This window comes from Haliaeetus leucocephalus, unplaced genomic scaffold (genome assembly GCF_000737465.1).
Source record: "Haliaeetus leucocephalus isolate CR32 unplaced genomic scaffold, Haliaeetus_leucocephalus-4.0 Scaffold317, whole genome shotgun sequence".
NCBI lineage: Eukaryota > Metazoa > Chordata > Aves > Accipitriformes > Accipitridae > Haliaeetus > Haliaeetus leucocephalus.
Genome location: NW_010972753.1, coordinates 4378097 through 4404136, shown reverse-complemented (window position 1 = coordinate 4404136; position 26040 = coordinate 4378097). Strand labels below are relative to the sequence as shown.

The window sequence follows — 26040 nt, the reverse complement described above, 5'->3', positions numbered from 1 at the left end:
CAACGTTTGAAAGATACAGAGAAAAGAGCTCCAACCTATGCCATCCTGTAACCGTAACTAAACCTGTCTGTAGCAGAAAAGGTCCTACAGCTACTGTGTTTTTACACCATAGAAGGTCTTTAATGGTTGCACATAGTTATAAAGAACCACTTCCACCCTGGCCGATCTAGGGCAAACTACAGCAAACACAGGATAAGTCTTCATATACCTCTGAAGACTTGATAATATGTAGTAGAACTCTACTTATTGGATTACCTTCAACGCCTTCTACTGTGTTTCCTCAGGGCACAGTATCAGTCCTCGGTGTTAAGATAAGTTTTTACATATGCAGCAGATAAATACCTGGAATCAAGCACTGGGGTATCAAAGCAATGAAATGATGGTAACAGGTTCCCAAAGGGTTTATAGAAACATCCAAAAGGAAAAAAATCAGACCCGACTACAAAATAGAATAGTTGAGTAATCCTCAGACTGCGTCTATTAAAATACACTTTAAAAGTACCAATAATAAGAAGGAATGTAGGCGTCTGTTGAAAAAATCTTGTTCTTTCTTTGAAGACCATGTCTTAGACATGCATATTCCATTTCACTATTCTATTTCTTGTATCATTTGCTCCTCTGAATCTCAGACAAACCCTTGAAATGCACTATAGAATACTTAAATTACACTTGCTTGAACATAATTCGATTGCAAGCCAATCCAATTCATTTAAAACCCCTGAAGATTCAGGTTAGACTTTTTTTTAAAACCAAATCACTGGTATCACAGTAATTTCCATTGACTTGTCTCTAGCACTTATTAAAATACATAATATAACAATTTAGTTTCCTATTAGCATTGCCGTATCAGACCTTTGTCTGAGGGTCTGACTCACAAGTAATCAGCAGATAATAACTCTATGAGAGTCAGGAAGACCCTGTTAAATTGGTGCAAATGAGGAGAATCAGCCTACACTAGAATGGTCTTTTAAAACAAGTCTCAATTATTTTTTTCAACCCTTTGAAGCTCTAGGGAAAGCAGAAATCAGAAGACTAAATCTGGCTTCCATTACAGCATAATAAACATGAAAAATCTCCATATGTTGAAGGAAAAGAAAACATAGGAAATAAAAAATTGCCAGAAATAAAAGCAGAAGTGATTGAAACTAACTTGAGTATATTTAGACATATAAGTAATCTGCATAACTGAAAAACAAAGTGTTCCATTATTTTTAGTCAATGTAGTTAAGTGAGAGAGTATGCTAATACTGACTGATTCCAGAACATACAATCAAATACAGCAGCATGTATAATCAGACACCATATAAAGTAAAACTCAATTTCCATAATGTCATAGTCAAGGAAGAAAAATTAAACCTAAAGAAATTGTAACTCCATGAATTTTCTTACACTGATTTTTAACATCAGTGGGACAAATGTGTACCATGTCCTTTTCACATTTGGTTTATAGCATAAGTATTTTCCAAGAAGATTGAAAGGATCATTCCATGAATTTTTCAGTATCTAAAAAATGAATTAGGAAGAACAGGGTTAATCTATTGATTAACAGTTTGCTTTCTCTACTTGCTAGTAGCTAATGAATTCCTAATTAACTATAAAAAAATCATCCCCACAGGCATGATTCAGATGAACATTGGTCTTGCGATGAAGCTAAACTGGCTAAAGATAAATTTAAAGAATAAGGTTCACAATAAGTTTAGTGGAAATTGGAATGGGTGGTATCCTCCATTCAACAACTGAATGGGAGGTTTCTGTGGTAAACGCAACAGAGTATGTTGTAACTAAATTAATCATTTTTTTTACTTCTCACTAAAATAACGTGCCAAGTGGTTCTTTGATGAATCCATCTGTAGCTTCAAGTATTTACATCTTATTTACAGAAGTGCTCAGATATTGGTTTTTGCCTTTGACCTAGCTTCTACCAAATTCCTTGGAAAGATACTTGCACAAAATGCCTGCGAGTATTCCAAGCGTATTCTCTATGTTCGCAACTTAAACTTGCATCATCCTTAGTGAAAACAATCTTGTTGCTTTTATTCATATACATGGGGAAGTACACAATCACAGATAGGTGTATACTTCTGGAAACTTTAAGGTAAATGTCTACTTCAATAGGGTTAAATAAAAATTTAAATAAAAATAAAAATAATTTTGTTTCCAGAATTTGGCATTTTATTACTTTAAGATGTCACTAAAGCTTGCGTTGGAAAAATAAAGTTAAATTAAATACATGCTTCCTTTTCTAAGGGACAGGACTAAATTAAATGCATCCTATTTCTTCCAAAAGCAGTGAGAGAGGATCCCAGAGTACACCAAAATAGATATGATTAGGCAACATAATACTCAGGACGCACAAGTGACAAATCTGGATGGATTGTAAACCTATTGGAATTTTATATAGCACCCTATGAAGCTACTTACAGTGCTTGGAAGTAGAGAGATAATAAGTATCAATCTTCCCCAAAAAGAAAAGATATTTTTTGTGGAGGTGATTTGTTTTCTATTTCAGATGCAGAATTTAAAAACTGATGTTGATAAAAAGATGTAGCTTTTAAAGGCAGTTTTGTAGGTACGCTTACGTCAAAGATAAATGAATTAAGTAATCAAAGAAATGAAAATATTGAAAAATATCAACCCTTTAAAGAAAGCCTGGATTTTAAAAATTTAAAGTCAACTTCTGAGGCTTTGAATAACTGGTAGTTAAAATTTAAGTGTGACATTTCCAGTGATTTTGATTTTCTCTTCACTCTGTGCATGTAGTTATATAATTACAGTCCAGGAAAATATTTCAAAATATCATATATTCATAGTAAGCAAACTCTGAGAACTGTAGCTGAACAAAGGGAGACAAATGTATTTTAATAGTCAGTTCCTTCCCCGGGGAAAAGAAACATGAAGCAATGCGCAATGCAGTCAGGAAGTCATAGTTAAAAAACAAATACTTTTTTTCTTGGAGATGAAGTATTACATCATGTTACTCAGCAAAACATCACTTTCATTAGACCACTCAAGGTTCTTATGTGCAATGAGACAGATGTTAGATGCTTTAGAAAATGCTAGTAGGGCTCACATTGCTGCTGAAAGATGAAAAGTAAGTTTGAATAAACAGCACTGGTTTCTGCTCTGCACATACATCATGGAAGAAATACATCTTCTTTGCAGACAATCAGATGGTTATTATCAACTGACTAAATATTGGAGGAAGGGAGGGAAGTGCCTCAAACCACACATGGAAACATATGATACTGGCATCAATGAAGCTTAAATTTGCTATGGGATGCTGGGAAGCCTCTATGGCTAAAGATCCATAGAACTGTTCTGTCACATTCCCTTCTGAACAAGGTGCCTCTTCCATTGCTTCTCTTAGCCTTTGTGGAATTGAATGTTAAGTGTCTAAACCGGTCCTATGCACTTGATGGTAAAACCCAAGAGCTTCCACAAAACCACCATTGCTCAGACCTCAGTCACTTTTCTCTGCATTTCTGAACTTTCTCTGTTGAAATGAGCATAAATTTTTGAAAGGTCCCCAAACAGTTTCATATATGATAGCCACATGCATTATAATATAGTTCATCACATCCAGACCTAAATATAAAATCATTGCCTTTAAGGCAAGTAGTCTTTAACTCCTCTCTCAAAAAGTGAAACATGCTTGTATGAAGCCTCCCTTACTTAACTATGTTCCGTTGGTTTTAGTACCACATTGTAAATGAAAATCTGCTACAACACTACCTGCTTAACTTTTTAAAATTAGAATTGATAAAATTTATCTCTAGACCAAAAATAGTCCATATCCCCAAATCCTAGCAATAACACAGAAATAAGAGAATTCTGAAATATATAAAAAACTCATGGAGTTGAACAAGATTTTTTCCTTCATGCATTAATAAACTCAATACAGTAACAATGTCTGTTGGTTTTGGGAGAGCTTTTAACATTTCATTAACATTTCAGTTTCATATCTGCTTTATGTGGACTATGATACTTAGAGCAATTTTTTATAAAACTGCAAGTTTATGCCCAAATCCATGTTCCAATCTTTCCTTCCCTGCTCTGTTGAATACAAAGTCTACATTGACTGCCACTTTTATTTTCTGAAATTACTATAAGTCAATTCTTTAGCTGATGGTAATTGACAGGATCTCTACCATATGAGCTCCCACACCAGAAAAGGATCAAAAATAGTTGAGAGGCATGTTCTGAGATAATTAAACTGAGAAGCACCTGACTCCAAAATGCTACATAACATGTGACTTTTAATATTTAAATTTTGTCTCAAAGTATTTTGTAGAACCTGCCTTCAGCTGAAGGGTGTTTGCTTAACTTCTTTCCTTAGTAATATAACACTGCATGGTCACAGCTTTGAATTATGGTACATTTATAAAAGTCAAACATCAGAAAAGAAAATTACTCCTCCCTGTGACCATAACATAAATTTCAAGTGGAGCCAAATTTTATGGGATTGAAAATGATGTGGCTATTAATTTAATAAAACACTTTTGTAGAAATGCCAAACATATCATGCAGTCTGCCTGACTGCAGCCCCGCCAGTCCTCCCCACCACCAATCGAACAGGTTATCCCATTGTGTAATTTTTGATCTATTAACATATTTCAGACTAGAAGGCACAAATATACACTACACTGAACAGAGGAAATAAATGTGATGCCATATAATAGAATCCCTCCTAGAATCTAAACATTACAGAAAGTGTTTTATTACTTTTGAAAAAGTTCTCAGTCAGCATCAGGGATGTGCAGTGCAACACAGTAAAATAAAAGGTATATAGCCATGCACAGAGAAACAAATAGAAGAATCTTCTTTGATGGTCAAAAGGAGAATTTCAGAAGTCAAATACTGACTTCTGACATTTGACATCTAAAAAAACATTTTGTTTTTAAAGCAGTGAGTTGGACTCAGTCCATAGCTCCACTGATTTAAATCTGGATGTGCTGTTTCACAAACACTGAAGGAAACCTAGCCCCTCCCTAAAGATTAGAAACTGTCTTTAAAACATTAAGTGAACACATGAAAAGTGCAAAAGTTGAACATTCATCCCCAATTTAGTTGAACTGCAGGCAAAACTAATTTAACTTTAACATCATCACCACTTTATTATTTGTCCTTTTTTGATATGCACTTATAAATGTCAAAACACTCCTACTGGAAAGAGATGAAAATTAAAGGGCTCAACTGTTACTGAACAAGGCACTTTCTCAAGACTAATGCAATGCAACATCTCGCCTCATTCTTTGTTCAGTCTGTCGAAAACATGGATCAGGGAGCATTTTGTGGCCAGAGAATTGAAGCTACACAGATAGGAAGAGATGGTAGAGGAGAAACTGGAAACTTTATGCTAGTAAAATTAGGCCAGCAGCAAATTACTACCTTCCTTGCCCAGAGCAAGGATGATACAGGAGCTGTGACTCATATGTGTCTGAATTTTGATGCCTCTAGGGCATATCATGAAATAATTCCGTCCAACTATTGCACCTTCTATGCTCAATAAAGGCAATACAATGCTAGAATCAATTATTGGGAGAAAGTATATAAAAGCTCAGGCTATTTTAAAATACATGGATGATCCCTAAGGGCTATAATTGATGAGTAATTTGCCATTTTGTTTCTTGTGAAGTAAAAGAAGTGTCATACAATTCACTGGAAATCTACTGAGTTTCTTGAAACTGAAAAGATTTATGTCTGTTGTGAATGTATCCTAAAGATTTTTGAGGAATTTTATTGTCAAGAGCAGTGATCTTGAAAAGCAACTAGAGGAAGTACTTTCTATTCACAAAGATTGTCAAGTTGAGAAGCTCGATAACAACTCAGAAGTGAAGGGGGAAACTTGCCAAAAGAGCTGGATTGTTGGACAGAGCTATTGTTGGATAGAAACAAGTGAGTATCCAGAAAGGAGGAAAGAGTACATTTGAAAAGGTAAAGAATATTAACACACATTTAATTAAAATCTAAGAAATTATCTTGGTAGACTAAAGATTGAGATTTTTATGTTCTCTGCTTTTTTTAATTTATTTTTTTTTTAAATACACACTCCTCATGGAAGTACCTAATTTGGCAAGTTAACATTTTCCTTATATTCCCACACAAAATATTTTATAATTGCCACGTTTAACTATACTAGAGTCCCTATGTAAGTTACTACTTTTACTTGTTCAGGATAAATAACATTTCCCAGATCTTCCAATATCTGAAATACACTAATGTAGCTGACCTTAAATAAGGATGGCTTGGTTGTTACACACAACTGATTGGAAGATTCCAAATCATTGTATTTGGAGATCTCTTCAAACCAATGCTGCACCTTTGTGTGTGTCCCTCTCTCTAAACCTGCAGCTGGCTCATCACATAGATCCTTCTCATACGTGAAGCAGACTCATGCCACCAATGCTCTGTGTGGGGCTTGCAATTCAGTACAAGGCAAGTTTAAAGATGCTCATCCAGATTTTGTTTTAAAAAAAAAAATCAGCTCTCCCTTGATCTCAGAGTGCTTCACCTCTGCATAATCCCATGCTAGCTGCCTTCAGCCAAGACTGAAAAGTCAGTAACTGAATGCTTCTAAAAACCAGTTAGAAATCTCAGCTTTAAATGCGAACCACTCTGCTTTAGGACTGTTTTGTTTATGACATTTGTATTTTATTTTAAAGTGTTTTTCCAGACACAGCCCTATAACTGTCTTGGGAACTGAAGAAAACAGAATGTTACACAAAACAAAACGAATTCAGAATTCTCTTTTTCATTTTGGTTTGTCTTTTTGTTTTTAAATCACCTCCTCTCCTACCTCTGGCCAGAGCTTTATCTCTTTTCTTCAGCAGAAGCAATTCAACTCCTCTTTAGGACTCTGAGTTTTGCTATATATGTATCAATTTAATTACCTGTGATTAGCTTCTGAGCTGACACACTAATCCCTTTGGATGTCAACCTCAGAAAGCAAGCAAAACTAACAAACAAAGCAAACCCCACAGAATCTGACCACTGTCTCAATGGCCCAACCTTGACCTATATCCTGTAGATACCCAGCAGAGTCCTGAAAAAGGTATTAGAAACCGGAACATCCCATTCAGAAGACCCAAAAAGTGCTCTTTCTACCCTTTAAAGCAAAGTTTAAGTTAAAGATTAAAATGCTGTTGAAAAGTCAATTGTGGCCAAGGAGATTTGGTCTACAAACATTTTAGTGCCTACCATGACAAAAAATTATCCACTGATCCCATCTGAAACAGACAACATCCCTAACCATGCTGGAACTTCTCTCTCCCCCCACTCCCCTACAGTTTCCATCAGTCTGCATAATTCTATAGTTTTAAGTCATATATTGGAAAACAGGACCCTACGCATGTATGTAGAGATAATTTTTTTTTTTTAGAAAAACAAGAATATTCAAAAACATAATGTGCAGAAAAATAATGTTCAGAAATATTTAATCTATATGTAGGAGATGCAGGTAACTATAACATAAATTACACAATATTCAAGGCAGGTAAGCTTTTGCTTGGGAAAATTTTGTTTCTCAGGGACAGGAAAGTCATCCTTACAGTAATAAAGCTCTAAGGAATTGTAAACTTGAACATGTCTACTTCTGAATTATAAAGCCCTATAGAAATGGAATAGTTTCATGATAGTCCAGCTTAATCATTGTGTCCACTGAATTTGGGTTAACTCCTTAACAATTTACTTTGTTTTCCAGGACACACCTTCATTATATATACACTCTCCTCCAGGTGATCTGCTGCCCCACACGACCTAACAGTGACACAGACAACCTTCTTCAACAAAGCACCCATTCATCTAATAGAAGATATTGTGCTTCCTAACAAACCTTTCCTTGTCTATATCCTTAAACAACCAGTGCTACAACAGTACCATTGTAAGTTATTAAAATTTACATGAAAAAAATTTTTTACATAATTAAGAGCTCTAATGGATTTCTCAAAACAATAACCGGTAACATTGTGCTGTTAAAAATTATGAAGAGAAGCTTTACTGAAACAATAGTAACCAATACTGTTAATGCAGCTGTAGGCTCTTATAACTGGACACTTTGACATTATTGCTGGATTCCTACGATGATAAGGATGGGTCCTTTTGAATGATTGAAATTGTGTGATTTAGTATTTTTGTGCCTATTTCCTAATTAAAAGGAGTAATATGAGTTAAGATTTCTATCCAATACAAAAAAAATACTTTATTTTGTAGTTATTTAGGTTAGGTTTTTTCCAAAGGACAAAGTATAACGATGCTTATTATTGCCCTCTTTCTAAAAAAGTCATAGAAGCTAGCTAATTCAAACCTGAGCTTGTTACTCAATAATTAGTGCCATTCATTGTTTCAATGAGGTGTTCTAGTACACTAGATATGTATCAACTTAAAAACAGTTTTTTGATAGTAGAGGTTTTATTGCCAGAGCTAGCAACACTTCTTCAAATTTAAAAGAAAATATTTATTCTAGTGATCAAAAGAATTATAAAACTTAAGGCATTTTTTAAAATTCTCTAAAATTCTTCCCAATCACACAGTGCGTTTCAAAGGTCTTACTCTTAACTACTAATATATTAAAAGAAATCAGAATTGTCATTTAAAAACCCCACATTTCATATAATATATTTTGAAGATATTGCAATTAAATTCAACAAAATAAAAAATGGAGTGGTCCATCAGGCTTTTAATCACATCAGGAATTTAATTTCCACTAGCCTTTAACAGAAGCAATTAATTGCCCTAAGGAAAAGAAAGCAAAAAGTTTACATAAAAGAAAAGCATACATATAGAAACAAGTTATGCAGAAAGTTGAACTAATTGTATATTAAATTCTCTTTTGATTTCATCATAGAGCTTTAAGGAAAAAGTTAATTTACTTTATTTATATTAATTGTTTTTTGGTATTTTACTGCAGATAAGTTATCAATCAAGCCTATTATCAACTAAAAAATTTTGCATGTTTTCTTGGTTTTTTTAGGGTTTTTTTTTTTATTTTGGGGTCTACATCAGGCATAGTTTTTAATTCGTGCATTAGCTCATTCTGAATGATGAGAAAACATTTTATAATAGAAGAGCACTAGCAGAAGGCAAGAGGCCAAAAGTAACTAAGTCAACTCCCCAAAGAATATGTGCAAGCTCTATCCCTGGAGGGTTTAAAACACTCATCATGTGGATAAAGCCCTGAGCAACCTGGCTTGATCTCAGAGCTGACCCTGCTTGAAATTTGAGACCTCCAAAGGTCTGTTCCAACCTGAATTATCCTACAAATCTGAAAAATCACAAGTATTACTTGACTTGGCCAGCTTCAGCTCATTACTAAATCTTCATGCCAACAAAACCACCTAAATTAAAAAAAAAAAATCTTCTTTTGTAGTCAAAAAGCACTTCAATATTATTCTACTAACAACTGTACCACAGGAAATCCACACCAGTTACATCTCACATTTAGTTGCATTTCCTCACAGGCCTATCTTTAAATCATGCTGTTTAACCATATCCTTATGGTTTTCAAAATTTGATATATTCTACTTAAAATTAGTAATTTGGGGAATATTTCTATATAGTTAGCATCATTACATTATCTTGTTTCTGAGAAGTTTCTCAAAGAGTATTCCAATAGTTTACTTATGCATCAGGTTGGTTTTCTCTCTAACACCGTTGTGACTCATATTGGGAAGATATATGAAAATGATAAAAAGAAATGTGGCCAGCAGGTCAAGAGAGATGATTCACCTGTTCTACTCCACTCTCGTGAGACCCCACCTGGAATACTGCGTCCAGCTCTGGGGCCCTCAAAATAAGACAGACATGGACCTGTGAGAGCAGGTCCAGAGGAGGGCCATGAAAATGGTCAGAGAAGTCTCCTACGAGGAAAGGTCGACAGAGTTGGGGTTGTTCAGCCTTGAGAAGAGAAGGCTCTGGAGAGACCTTACTGCAGCCTGCCAGTACTTAAAGGGGGCCGATGAGAAAGATGGAGAGAGACTTTTTACCAGGGCCTGCAGTGACAGGATAAGGGGCAATGGTTTTAAACTAAAAGAGGGTAGGTTTAGATTGGACATGAAGAATCTTTTTACAATGAGGGTGGTGAGGCACTGGAGCAGGTTGCCCAGAGAGACTGTGGATGTCCCATCCCTGGCAGTGTTCAAGGCCAGGTTGGATGGGGTTTTGAGCAACCTGGTCTAGTGGAAGGTGTCCCTGCCCATGGCAGGGGGTTTGGAACTAGATGATCTTTAAGGTCCCTTCCAACCCAGACCACTCTACGATTCTAATTAAAACTAATATTTTTATTTTAATGAAAGTGCCGTGCATATGTATAAAACATGTAAGCAGTAGCATATATAGATATGACTCCTTTTAGTCTGAAATACTAAAAGCTGTACAGCTTCCCACCAACAACCAACCTCATTTTTGCATGCTATTTTTTCTTATCTAAAAGTAGGTATAATCACAGTTGCAGTCTTTCAAAATGTTGAAAGATGTTTTCAACTTTATTAGGTTGAAAATTGGAATGCATTGAATAGTGATCAACGTGTCAATGTAAAATTCCTAACAAGCATTAGAAAAAAAATCCTCAGGGTCAAAATGTGGACCTCTTGCTCAGGTTAACGAACCAACTATAAAACGATCCTACTGAAGTTATACTTAAAAAATTTATCTAATCTTAGTAAAGAGATCCAACTTATTACAATAAAAACAGACCTAAGTAAAAAGTATAACGGTAATTAAATGAGTCTGCATCTATTAAAATAAAAAGCTAAATAACCAAAGATATGTGAAAAAAGGGTAATGGATAATCTACCATGCCATCTGCAAAAAACAACATTAAAAGGTCAACAATGACTGAAAAAGTTATTTATCTTTGTGAAGCCTCTTTCTCAGAATATTTGCTGTTTGTGTATCTTATCTTTTTGTCCTAAATCTTGCTGTGTGAATTTCTGTTATTCATTACTTCAGGTTCAGGACTGAAAGCTACACAGTATGCATAATTTATCAATAGGTATAAGACAACTGTTTTCCTATGTGTTTTGGAGAGAAGATGCATCTTGAAGTGGAACTAACCATCACAAGTACAAAATATACAAAATTAAAAAAGTAACATTACACAAGAACCTGCCATGCTACTATTTCAGTAAAGTTATAAAATTACAAACTTCAGATTTAACAGTGGCTAAAAGTAAGTAATTTGTGGTAGATTAAATATTTTCTCCATTTTTACCTCATTCAAATGGAAATTATCTTATCAACTCCGTATTTGTTTATTTTCATATACACAACTTTAATCATTTGTATTTAGATTAGGTTATTATGCTCCTCTAAGTCAGAGACTTGTTCAGCAGGTATTACAGTTTCCCCCCAAAATGACAAAATATACAGCACTGTACTACTTATACCCAAACTAACTATAATAAAAAAGAAATCCAACCCCCAAAATAATCCAGAAACACACAATAAAGCCCAGCAAAAAAAGAAAGAGGTCTTCAAGAAGGGGGAAAAAAGCAAGAAGTTCACCTTTGCTTTGACTGAAGCAAATGTAAACAGAAATTACTCTCACATGTGACTTGTCATTGAGAATTCATCACAGCAGCAAAAGACTGTGAACAAAGCATACATAACACATTACTATGCTCTCTAGAGTGTGATGGAACTTGATGCCTGACCTTTCCCCATAAGAGAGACAAGATTTAAAGCCTTCATACTAAATTTGGCCTAGAAATTAAGATCAGGCAAATGGGAGAGAAAATAAAGAGCTTTTCCATGAACTTATTAATGAAATCAACCTAATAAAACAGAAATTAAATTCAATTATTTTAATAACTGCAGGTAGAAAAAGAAAGGAACTGCAAAGTTTTCAGAGTGTAACAAAGCAACTTTGATGTAAGCAAACAGAGAATCAGATACTTGTAAAATTACATGGCACAGTGTGTCACAGTAATTCACTTCCAAGAGTTTCTATATATTGCTAACAGCTGCAACTGCCTATCAGAAAACTAGATTCCTGTGATTTTCAGTTTAAATAAAATTGAAGTTCTGCTTGACAGAATTCAGAACTTGGACATAAAATCCTCAACAGCAACGTTTTTGAAGAGGACAGTTGTTGCACTGTCTACAGCTATGTAGGAAATTACGTGCAGGAGACAGAGGCCTCTTTCTCTCTATTGATCACAACTGTCAAAACCTTGAAGTTGATGAATACATCTTGGCACAGAAAACCAGCTTTTAAGCCCTTTCTTAGGTTTCTCTGCCCAGGAACATCTAACAATTTGCTGTTCAGTGATGGGCAACTACCATACCTTGTTTCATCTTTCACCTTGTGTGTCTATACTGAAGGAAGGAAATGGGAAAAAGTCTTAAAGTACCATGGAACATGCATTTTTTCCTCATCTCGCTTTTAGTGAAAGACTGAGTCATAGAGAATAACTAAACCCAAACAAACAAACAAAAAAAACATCAAGCCTCGTCTCTCCCCAAAGTATTAATTCTGGAGACTTAGCAGAGGACTTTTGATCTCATGGCTAGACTTACCAGGAAAGAAAATTTTAGTTATTTCAAAAACACAATACATTGATGGTGAGAAAGCAGCTCTGCTGAATGGTCTTGTTCAAGCACTTTGAAATGAATGACTGATTCTCCCCACTGAAAACAATAGCATTTGTAGGTATGAGCTATCATGAATCTTAAGTGCAGCACCTACTCTAGATTTGGTATCAACAGCAGCATTTTAACATAACTGTCTTCAATGCCAAACACACACGAAACATTCTGGCTTTGTACATGTATGAGAATAGCATGACCTATTTTGAAATGCAGATTTATTACACATGCATTACTTAACAGTGACAAAGTGAAAGAAAATCATGAATGAAGCAGTCCACCTAGTTAAATATGAATAAAATTTCAATTCTTTTAAGTCTGCCTGAATTACAGAGAGCATGACACCAGTCACATGATAGCAAGGACAGCTGCTTTTGAGTCAAATCTTATTGTGAAGGAGAGTTAACAGCTTCTCTAGGCACTGTAAAAGTGTAATCACGCTGGAATTCAATCACTGCATTATCTCCTAAAAATTGTCCTCTGCTTTTTATAGCACAAACTCTTTTTTTTGGGGGGTGGGGCAATGACCTCTTGCATTTTGATGTACTGTAGTAGTAAACTCTTACATTGATAAATTTTTAGGTTGTTAATGACATCCTGTTCAAAAATTGTAAAAAAAGTTCGGATAATAGTAACGGTGGCTATTTCAAGAGAATCAATAAAATTTATTAATAGACTGAACTATGTTTGTCATGGATTTGTCTTAGAAAATTTGAGAAGAAATAATAGGTGTTTTCCTTACCACAAATCTTATGAATTATTTTCAAGTGGTTTTTATAGAATGCATTTCAAATATATACAGAAAAATTATTACAATTAAAAAAATATAAGCCATCCTATTCTATCACTCCTATTGTTTCTATCAAACCAGAAGCAATTTGTTCCTCCTCTCCTTGACATGACAGCTACTTTTCCCAATAAAACTGCATTTTCTGAGAAACATGGTTTGCCACGATTTCTTCCCAGACTATTTTAAGTTTCCTACTTGATCCGTTAATAGCCCCATTTTGCTAAAACTTCACAGCAAGTAGTATACTATAAAATGAATGCATGTATATTTGAAGGCTTGCTATTCTGCTGAATAATTGTTTCCAAAAAATTTTATTACCCAACTAGAATATTCTATTACTGACCCTTATTCAATTTCATAGAAAAATACAAAGCTTAAAAACTGATGATTTTTTTTCTGTCTCAAATTATAAAAATATATTATATTTAAAACACTGCCAATGGCAAAAATAAACCTACAATATGAAAAAGTGATTTTGTTGCCGAGTGCTTAAAGTGGCCTGGCACAGTCAGCAGAATGAAAGCAGGGCATTTGCTGGCCTCCAGGAGGCCACAAGGTATGCATTAGTCACTCCTAGAAAAGGCAGCTTGACTCCTTGTCATACTTGGCTCAATCTATTTGATTAGAAAGGGCTCAGTTTGACAGTATTGCTCCATGTTTTCCATCCACCGTTGCTGTGCTGCACCCAGGCAATCCCCTATGCAACAGCTTAACAACATCTGTATAGGCTCCATGATCCCTAGGAAGGAATTGAGCCTTCCCTCATAGCACAGATATCTATGCATACGTATATAGAGATTTTGCATTGTTCCTTGTCCGTCTGTTTTACCTTCAGGATTCACTCTAGGTTGCATGGCAAATGACATTCAGCAGAAAATTTGGAGTTTCAGACAAGCCAACCTTGTACTTAAAAAAATAGCAACAACAGCTTTACTTCAGGCTGCGCTCTTCTTACCTGGACAACCCATGTATGTTGCTGGTTTTCTTGAGAGTTGTTGACTTTATGGCCTGCTCTTTAATTTTTAATATCCCATGTCACTGTCTTTGTTCTACCTACTATGACAAACCTCACTAAAAAAAAATAATCAGTGAATTATATAAAAGTGCATGAAGGTAGCATTCCTACTATTAGCCAATTACTTTTCCCGTAAGAAAATACTATGTTTCTTGTATTATCAAGGATATTAGCTGTGGCTAAATGTGAGGTGGCAAGGGAACAGTAAAACACACATTACGTACACTCATTTTTCCATGGTCTTGAAATAAAGACCATAAACAAGCTTGAGCAAGAATGGCAGAAGATTTCAGTACTGCAATATAAAGGACGACCTTCTCTTTTCATGCAGAGTTGCTTCCCACATATCCGTGTATGCAGTACTGACAGCACTTTCTCCCTCCATCTTTCAGAAAGAACAAGTCAGTAAGTACTTTAATCTAGGACAGATTTCATCAATTTTAATTTGCTTTAAGTGTAGCAACAAAACATATTCTAATGGGCAAAACTTTTTATCACAGCTCTTATTTCTGTATTTTAATAATATTTCACAACTGAGTACAGTTAAATAAAAAAAAGACAAGTCTATCAGACAGTCATCACTTGTCCTTGAGGTTTTTTTGTCTCCTTATTCTCCACAGTCATTATTCTACACAAAATTGACAGCATAATATTCAAATAAATAAATCTTCTGCAACAGCTATTTCTGATCAAAGGTCACTTGTTCTTTTACATCTTCTAGGCCATTTGCCATCAGATGCCAATCAGTGAAACAACCACTAACCATTCCCCAGGGAAAATAGGGACTGTGGAAGCAGAGAGTCATTCTAAACAGCTACTAAAATTCAATGACCGAACTATGTAAGAATATCTATTACTGTCCTTTTGGCTTTAGATTTTGCTTTGTCTCCTTTACTATCATTAGTCATTTCTTAATATGTATTGCGCACTATAAAACATTGACCCTTTGCTACCGCAAAGACAGTCTTTTCACGTACTGTGGTATTATTCACCAGCTCCCAGGACTCTGAAAAGTATCAGTATGGATCCTAGCAACAACAAAAGGTCATATAACTATTTTTAAAATGCCAGCCATCCTGTTCATAAACGCTCACAGGACAAGTAACAGTTACTGCTTTCATAGTGCCTCCAAAGTAAGTAACATGTCACAAAGGATTTATGCTTTGCAATGCAATCATTCCTTATTGCTCAAATCCTCTAGCAGCACAGAATTGTGTTTCCTTCTTTCTTTATACTATAGCTCCCACCCCCTCTATAGTAAACAATCCGCATCATTGCTGTTCATTTGACATATTGAACAGTGTCCTTAGCTTAAAAAAAATAGAGACCATTGGAGCTGAACCATCCCCATGGCCAAGCATCTGCTTAAGCTCACCAGCGAAACTAGTATTCTTTCCAACAAGATTATTCTTCAGGGTTTTTCAAATTAAAACTATACATTGAAAATCACTCCATAGCAATGCTACACATGCAACATTCTGTAGCTAAAAACATGCTGTATTGTAAAGGATTATTCTTTTAAAGAAAAATACACACTTCCCACATACAGTTAGCATAGACAAAAAAACAGGTTCAAAATCATATACTAAAGGAACCCTTTAATTCCCTGAATATGCAAAATGTTACTAAATAAGTTAACAATTAACTCCTACTTTCTTCCAGTATTCCTTGATTCACAAAAAGCAAGTCATGCTTTTCTCCTAACAATAATTAGGTGGGTTTTTTCCTTCATAAGTTAAGAAAGGTGGTGAGGATCATATCAAAACTGGCATAAACGGCTTTGCCAGAAATGGCTGCAGGATGAGGATACAGATACTTTTGCTGTCTAAATAAGGTGCTCAAGGACACTAATGGCTCTTAACATCCTGAGTCCATGTAGAAATAGCAAGCCACAACACTTTTCTTTGGGCTATATTAATTCCAGGAGACCTCACGGTTCTGTCAGAGTGAAAGTTCAAGACAGAGTGAAAGCATTGAAGGGGACGGAGCATTTACACAGTCTTCACATCTCTAGATCATCTAGACCTCCCTCCCAGCAGGCATAAGGCATCATTCATCTCCACTGACCCCATTACTATATATTTAGGCATATTGTTGTTGAAGATTTTCTATCTTTATAAGAAATGTGCAAGTAAGAAAGCAAGTAACACCCTCCCCCACTGACACACACTATACAAGGTGTATGCCTTATAATTAGGCAAAATCCAAGAAAGTGGATACACTCAGTCAATTCACTGTTCAACTACGAAGAAAAGGTTTTAACATTAAAAATAAACCTTACTGATTTCTACTACACATTAAAACAGGGAAGAACAACCATCTTTAAATTGGAACAAAAAGGGTGCAAAAAGTAAACAAAAGCATCTTTTATTCTTAGGATAAAATGTGGAAGAATATTAGTGTTAAATCAATATGGAATGAATGAATAGGTCAGGACATAAGAAAGTTGCCTGAGAACGAACAAAAAGGTATCTCCATAGTGGCTTTAACTGCTTCCCCTCATCTTTCTGTTCTCCCTCAAAAAGAAAAATGTTTCACAGTTTTCCCCATTCAGTCCCACAGCTACAACCACAAACAAGGCTGCATATTTATATGCCAATTCAAAATGAGTGTTTTGAAACAATTCCATATGAACTAAGGTTCACTTCTTAATCAGGTCACAGTGCAAAAATATTCCCATCCCCTCAATGAAATAAAAAAGGTACACACATCTTTGCTTAGGACTGACTTTCACTGTACTTTTGCTTCTTGTCACCAAACAGAGAAACAGAAAAAGGTTTTCATTGTAATAACAGTAGTCTTAATTGTTCCAACTTAAAAAAATCCTTGCTCATAGAAGTTAATCTTGTACATCAGATAGACAGAGACTCTAAATATTATTTCAGGTTCTGTGTAACCACCCAAAAAGCCACAAGCCTCATCAATTAATAATGGAAAACTAACATTCTGTAACAGAGTGAAAACAACAGCTAGGGGCCATTAATATCAATTGACACAAACTCCTATGGCTTACAAGAAGCATATCTTTTAATTGCTGTAAATGCTTTGCTCCAAGCTCAGTGTACTTGGAGTACTGTATATGTGAGTGTTCTGCCTACAAATTGTGTAAGAAAAAGAACAGATATATGCCTATCCATTTATTTTTTGAACCATCCAATTACTATTCAACACATATCAGATCCAATATGACATTCATCAACTAATTACCTTTTGACAAGAATCCAAAAAGAAAATACTTAGGCAATCAAAACACAGGCAGAATGAAAAAAAGAATGGCACCGCTGAAGGAAAGACGCTAGGAAGAATAAGATAATCGATGTAGTACTATGCACTTAGGACACCAAGTCTCACCCAGAGGGTTATAAAAAATAAATAAAAACTACAAATACTCAAATACTGGGTACCAGACCTTTGCTAAGCCTCAGCACTTAATTGTGTGCAATTTCTCAAAGTGTTTTTGCCACGTAAGCTGGATTCTATATATAGATATTATTTTCTGCAAAATAGTGACAATTCAATTATTAGGTACAAGCAAGTAAACTAAATTCAAAAATTCTTCCTATCTGAAAAGAGTTCTCAAACTGTCTTGACTTCTGTAGGTATATTCCTTATATATAGCACAGATGAAGATTTTTTTTTAAATGCATTACTGAGCTCTCATTATGACATTTGTCATGAGGTGTAAAATCTTGGCTTTGTTGATGTTAAGGCCTACATCGCACAGGTCACATGTTCCTTTTCCAGTTAAAAAATGTTTTTGAAAAAGAAAAACTGTCTTGTTTGTACAGAGATATCCTTTATACATCTGATATTATGCTCTAAAATATACTTATTCTTACATGAGAAAAATTCACACAAATTCAGAGAGCCGTAATTTAGAAAAATGTCTGCTTACAGTTCTTAAAGGGTATAGAATTTATCAAAGAAAATATATACTAGAAATCTCAAGTAGTTATTTCCAGTCTGTTCCTCAAAATTCCACTCGTTTTAGAACAAAAAAATCTTGAATTATTTTTACCTAGTTAAAATTAATATTTTGCTCCTACAAACTAAAATTCAGAAATACCAACATGACAACATCAAAGCTCTTCCTTTTTTCATAATGTTTGTCTTCCATACAACTAGAACCACCCATATTCATTCATAATAGCTAAGGCATAGAAATACTAAACATTAAGAAGAGAAGTAATCTTCTGCTACCTGACAAAAATACATCTATAGACTTCAATCTCATCATAATGATGCGAAGCATCTCATACATATCCTAATACCCCACCACTGGAAAGAATGTCCTTCCAGTTAAATTATTCCATCACAGAATAAATTTAACCTAGAAAATTTCCATTCACAATAGCAGAACTGAAGACCAAATATTAACTCATAAGGCATAATAATCTGTAGAAAAACAGAGAACTACAGACAGTAATAACAACTCTCACTTTTTTTTGATACAAGGCAACACCAGATTGCTATTAGGCAATACGAGTGTATAAAATGCCACTACACTAATACTGTCTAATTATACTAATCAAGTCATAATTCTTAATGTAATCTAAAAAATGTTTTTGCATACTTTTCCCCCCCATTCTCCCTTTTAGCAGATTTTTTTTAAAACAAAAAAAATTTGCGTTGTGTATTCAGCATCCTTGGAAAAAACCACCAGATGGCAATGCAGTGTTCAAGTATTCTATTTAACATACATGTTACAGGGAAAAAATCTGTATGGATCAGCATGAGGCTCCTTCCTAACCTACTTCTTTGATGAATATTAAATAATTCATAAGTAAAAACTCTATTCACCACAAGTGATCAAATACCACTCAACCTGAGAAGAACAGACTTTAAGAAACCCGAGTTTCTAAGGATGAAAAACCACATGGGTTAAAAAAAATCCACAGTTTAGTTCAAACTATGAAACAGGAAAATTTCAGGAAAAAAAAAAATCACTGAAAGGAAAACATTTAGAACTGCATTACCATAACGTTCTCAAAATACTATCAAGGACTGCATTGAGCAACACTCAGTGGACTGCACAAAAAGTAAATCTATGCACTTTTTAGGTATATTGTAAATTTATATGAAGTTTCACAACACACTAAAAAACAGGCATTATTTCCCATGCTTTTGAGGTTTAATCCAATTCCAGTAAAACCACGTGCTGAACAAAATCAAAATGTGTAGGCTTTAACAGAGGAACTGTTTCATGAAGCAAGATGCTTTGAGATATTTCAAAAGGCCAAGAAGTAGTGCAAGAGTCATCTTCCCATTTAGCAGATCACATCTGATATCCATTATGTGCCAAATGAAAGTTCATCTTTGCAGTTACTGTTGCAGGCTCTGAAGCCTCTCCAGAAGTTCACGGGGATTTCACCAAATACCTAAAATACCCAGTTAACAACAATTACATCTACTCTGAAGTCAGTGGTTGGAAAGGCAAGGCTTAAGGCAAAGGATCTTTTCTTTCTTGCTTGAGAAGGCATTACAACTTGTAGGTGTTGTGCATTCAACTATAATTGACAGGGAAAGATTAGGTGTGCTTAAGTCTAATTTAGTTTTCCACATACACGGATATAGGAAGAAGTTTCTTGCATAATTTGCATTTATTAATGGAATTGTTACTGGAACTGCTCATCCAGCCATTCTTATGTAATGAACAGTTATTACATGCTCTAAATGCAAAATAAATCCATTCTATGTTAAAGAGTAATTTGAAACTGTTCATTGTATTACAGAAATTATTTAAAACATTAACCGGAAAAAAAAGATCTATCTTCTGTCAGATAGGAACAGAATCATACATACAAGATAAAGTGTTAAACATGTACGTCACACAGCTGTGAGCAAGCTGATTTAAAGCATGTTTTCCTGCTAATGTAAAATTTGATTAATATGCTTCCCTTTATACCCTATATTATTATATTTAACTGATGAATGGCACACAGTGGTAGAAAGATTCAAGGACTACCTTTAAGTAATGTTATTTAAGTGCTTTGCATAATGACAGCTCTCATGATCAGAGATTTAATCCAATGCAGCACAACCTAAGCTTTCTCTTGTGATGTTTTTTACTCTGCTTTTCAATCAACACAAAGACAAGAATACTATATTGATCCTAATTGTTTACATATATAGCTAATTATTTGATATAACTTCAGTCCTGAAAGCCAACAGTCGGAATTGTTATCCATTTTTAGAAATAAAACCAGAATTTGAGCCTATAAATTATTCCACATTTTTGGCATGCTGTGAATACTCACTGACTTTCTGAAGGTAGGTTTTCATGTTCTTGACAGATCAGAGAAGTGGTTGGAAATGTAATTCTACCAGATGGAGAAACTCATACTTTTATTAATCACTATGTTTTTAGCACAGCTGATAAAAACTTACAAAAGAGAGCTGAAGTACTCTAGCAGGAAAAATCCAACTGACAGTATAGAAAAGATGTATGTCCAAGGATAGATCTCTTAACATAAAATACTGAAGCTAAATATATAAAGAACACAAGATTTGTGTTTTCATGTTTGGTACTTAGAAATAAGCTCAACAAAAGTGAATTAGAAGGAGTAAGTCACAATTACGACAGCTATTTAGCATATTGATGCAACAGCTTCTTTACTTCTAATACATTCCTTTAATTCATGACAGAGGAGGAAGTACATAAAAGCAACACATCTCTAAAAGGTGGATACTACTAATCCATATTTGTAATTATAACATCTTGTAAGTATAAAAATATGCAAACATATTTATTTTGCTATTCATTTTACTTTAATGCTGATATTTCAAGGACAAAGTGAACTCACAAGTGGAACTGACTAAAGAGACATAAACCATGTCCTCACCATCCTCTGCTTCTGGTTAACATGTTCACATAAAACTAAAGGTCTATTTTCCAAGTTGATTTTTTTTCCTACTTCCAATTATAAGTTGCATTAGTTTCAGGAAACCATTTCTATTTTCATATTACAGATAAGTGAATCTTATTTTGCTAAAACTTCTGTTAAAATAAATACGGTTTTCTCTGTTGAAACAGTTCAGAATTGCAAAATAGGCCTCCCAAGCACCCAAGGGAGGAAAAAACCAAACCAAACCAAAGAACAACATAAACAAACCAAGCAGCATCACACATGTTACTACAGTCCACCTACTTCTGTGGAAGTTCTTCAAGTCTAAAGTCACTAAACAACATGACCAAAGGCAGCAAGATCTGAGATTTCAGTAAATCAGAGCTTTTTCCTTTGCGCACATACAGTATGACAAACAGCCCTCTTGGTGGTACTGCTAATCAAAACTACACACAGGGTAAGTGGATCTCACGGGAAAACACCAAGAACCCCATGCTACAGTAACGTATAATCCAAAGACTTCCATTACAGTTTTCCCTTTTCATTACAGCATCAGGATGAGAACACATTCTATACATCTTAAAAAGTATTGTATGCTCTTTCTTTCGCTGGACAGCAATTATATTACTTTCCCAAGCAGAAATTAAAATGTATATTTACCACTTTTCTTTGCATTGGTTAATCAGAGGAATCAGTCCATATATTCCAGCTTTCCTGAGTTTAAATAACCCCAAATATATTTTAATCTCAAGTTTTGGTTGAGGAATACCTTACTTTATAGTGGTACACCTTATTTGCCTTCCCTCCATCTACATTTCCAGTCACTAAAATATTGGAGACAATCAGTTTCATAATGCTACAAATACATTCCATTGACAATACAAGATATGATTTAAGCTGTTGCCCAAAATGTATAGAAGAACTGTGTCCTCCCTAAGCACCAGTTTACAACAGCTACCAACCAACTTGTTGGAAACAGATTTAAAAAAATACAAAAAGAAATCAGAGCCAGACTTCTGGAACAATACCACAAAAGCTACCTAAAACACTCCAATGAAAAAAGGAAAATGACTAGTAACAACAAACCTAATTAACTAATTCCATCAACATGGGAGTAAGACTTCCATCAAGGTTTTAGTGTCCCTCAGTGCCATAGAGCAAGACAGTTTGCAGAAGTAGTACCCTATAATTTTTTCTTTATCCAAAAGTGAAAGAGGGGAAAATTAGAATTTGAGGGTGACAGACAAAAAACGAACCCAAAACCACCCAACCGTCTCAGTATTGGTGTTCACTTTATTTACACATGAAGATAATTCATCTACAGTAACAGTATGAAAGATGTTTGGTAAACATGTCACCGTCTGCTTGGTTTCTGATAAACTGCTTGTATTTTCTTTGCTGAATTAAACTCTTCAAGCATGTATCAGGTAGCCCTTTCAAAAACACATTTTGCTGTTCACTTTTCATGGTTATTAAATTTAATGTGCTTGATCTATTTGTTTTATTACAAAAATCAGTAGCCTAAACCAAAACTGCATGATCTCCATTTCCAAGAGATTCTTCACCATAAAGTATATAGTCAAACAGATAAATCTAGCAGCTCACATTAACAACACTGACTGCAACAAAGTCTTTTAAGTTAAACAGTTCTGGGATAACTTTCCTTCAGCAGATGAATTGTTACATTGATTTCACATTACATATCCGATTCTAACATTTTTGGTTTTTTCATCAAGTTCACGTGACACGACATAGTCTGAAAATATAGAGAAGCTACTAATTTTTTTTGCTGCAGAATTTGAAATCCACTTCACTATGTTCCAAACCACCATAACAACACCTTAGTATACATTTGCAAATATTAAGCACTTCTTTCCAAAACACATTGTAACCACAAAGATAAAGATTTACTTACCTGATCCCCTTTTGGTCACAACCTTCAAGCTCTGAGTTAGAGTAGCATACAAGAGAATCAAGTTGGGAATAGGAGCTTTCATCTTCTGTCTTTCCGTGACTGCTTCCTAGAGTACCAAAAAGAAGAAAGAAATACTGATTTTATATTGGTGCTGAAACAAACTTGAAGTAACTAATCATAATATTGACATTGTGGAAAAGCTGAATACAGTGTTTGTGAGCAATTTAATGCACCAAAAATGATCTATTGCTCCTGAAAAAAAAATACGTAAACTAAAATCACCATGAAACAAACACATGCACACACTACATTTAACCCTGGAGCTTAAGTTCCACTTTTGTCTACACATTGAAAATTCATTGGGTCCCTGTTAAAACTTTACAACAGATCTCCTGAATGAAACAACTTGGATCAATTTAATCCATGAAAAAAGTGTTATCTTTTCACTAAACCTGCAAAATAACATCTAGTTCTTTCTTTTTATCACATAATCTACTTCCACTCCCCGTCCCCTGAGGAAAAAGAAAATAATGCCCTTCTCCATTAGTTTTGCTTCCATTTATTAATTCCACAGATTGAGCACAAGATTCACAATGCAGAACCATTAATTAAAAACAAATCCAGTCATCATCTTAGGAACAGCAAAAAGTAGAAACATAAGAGCACATCAAAGAAACCAGCAGGGACTCCTGTAACTTGAAACTGAGCTGAAACCTCAGGAGGAAGTCCAAACTAACATATTCACTGCACTAAATCAGAAGTGAATGTTACTAGGATGGGAGAGAGGTGGATCACAGGTTGTGGCTCAGCCTCCACCTCCAAGATGTGAATAAAAGTTTTGCATTTCTGTTACTTGCGTCCTCTGGGGATTAAGTGGTATGAGCAGCTGGTGAAAGCAGGGACTAAACATTCTCTTAATTCCCCATATAACTAAGAGTGTGTCATCTAGTCATGGTGATTATCGGCTTTGTTCTGGAATGGTTGATAGGACTAACATCTCACATTTCAACATGTTAAAAGGTGAAAGGGAGGCCAAATGTGGGAACCAGGGAAAAGAACCATGTGATCAATGGTTCTTTAATATTATAAAGACCCAGAAGAAACCAATGTGGTTTTGATATTGACCTCTGTTAATCACAGCACTGTACAGCAACTGAAAAAGTTCTCAAAAGAAACCACATAGTACAAGCTTTGATTTCAAAAGAGACCATGAATCTTTTGCATTTTCATTGACAGTCAGGTGACTGAGTACCCGAGACATTTTTGAAAGCAGAATCTTAAAATATCTTAAATCTTAGAACACATTAGAAATAAGAAATCGTGGGGGTGTAAAAGAGCACATTATGGGAAGAATTACTTAAAACAATGATGACTTCATATAGAATCCATGTTATAGCTTTACGGTTTCAAGACATTTGAGAACTAAGCACAAACCTACAGCATTCATGATGATGGCTTTTTTAAAGATGAGGGAGTGAGAGAATACAGTTTGACAACAACATTTTGTGATAGCTTATTTTTTATAACAATATTTATACTCCCAGAGAAACACACAAGCATCAATATGTTTGCTCATTCATTGTCTGCAAACAAACTTTAGCATTTTCGCATCACAGGTGAAGGACTATCATTTACCTACACTTAGATACAACTTCAGAAAAGTAGGCAACAAATTGCTTATCAACATAGAAATTAAAACATGAAATACGGGATTTCTGTGAGTTAAATTATGTGCAATGGTAACATTTTTAGTTAAGTTTATAATTTAACTAAGTACCATGACAACTGGCAGTTATAAATAATATAGATCCTTAGAATTTTAGAAGCTAGAAGTGAAGGTTAATTTTCCAGGGGCACAGTGAGTAGATATCACAAAGTGTCATGCCATATTTTACTGCAGACCCGAGTCGAGCTTTCCGAAATGAAAGTCTCATTTCTCAGTCACTGCACTAACTGATGCCGCAGGAAATCCTGAAGCTGGTATCTTCAGCCTCCAGGGTACTAGCAAGAGTCAACTCCTTGCTCTGTGTGAGCCTAATAAATACTGTCCAAAGAACCACAGGATCTTACTATGCAATTACAAATTCACTAAATAGGTTCTGACTGTGAAAGCAGATCCAAACACATCCTTTTTGACCATACATCAAAAGATGATATTGCTGATCACTGTGAAAGAAATGCAAATATATACACACAACTGCATATATGTATGTATGCATGTATCCCTATGTATTTATACATATTTTTGTAGGGAAACCATGCAGTACCTATAAAGCTTGAAGTTATCAAATAAAGGCTCAGTAAATACAATAATATCAATAAAAAACAGTTCAGTCAACTAAATCCTTCTTTTGGTCCATGCATATATCACTCATTTAAGTTGTCAAGTCAACCAGGAGAACCATATTTATTACAATGGTATAGCAAGGACTGCATTTTAAACATGCAATGCCACTGTGGAAGCCGTTGTGATGTACGCTTATTCTCAGCGATTCAGGTCTAGCTTTAAGGCAGAAGCAAAATTGGCTGTTGCCTACATTGCTTGTGGTAAATCCCTAGAAAGTAAAGTCTGCTACTGTCTCTGAGATACCAGAAAGCACATACTGCTAGAGGGGAAAAAAAGGGAGGGATGGCTCCCAGCAGCAGCCATTGCCTCTTTGCAGCAATATGAGCAACAAATTAGATCTTACATGGGCTCTCCCCAGAGTTTTCCAACCCTTCTCTTCTGTTACCACTCCCTTTTCTGCAGGAGAAGGTTTTCTGCTCTTAATTTTAAAAATCAAAAGCTGAAACAAAGAAAATGGAAAAAGTTAAAGGTAGTGGAGCTGGTGCCTTATGGCTTTGGAAGTTGTCTGGGAGGTTGGAAAATCAGCCTCATCTCATTTGTATGACT

At 34.9% G+C, this 26040-nt stretch overlaps 1 protein-coding gene across 1 annotated transcript in view; it reads right to left on the bottom strand.

Annotated features, from left to right (window-relative positions):
- IL1RAPL1 (interleukin 1 receptor accessory protein-like 1) overlaps nt 1–23229 on the bottom strand; it is a 640049-nt gene extending 616820 nt beyond the window's left edge. Inside the window, exon 1 of the mRNA XM_010571307.1 lies at nt 23148–23229. Coding sequence (XP_010569609.1) covers nt 23148–23229 — 82 coding nt within the window. The remainder of the gene's footprint in view (nt 1–23147) is intronic.
- Between the last annotated feature and the right edge of the window lie 2811 nt (nt 23230–26040).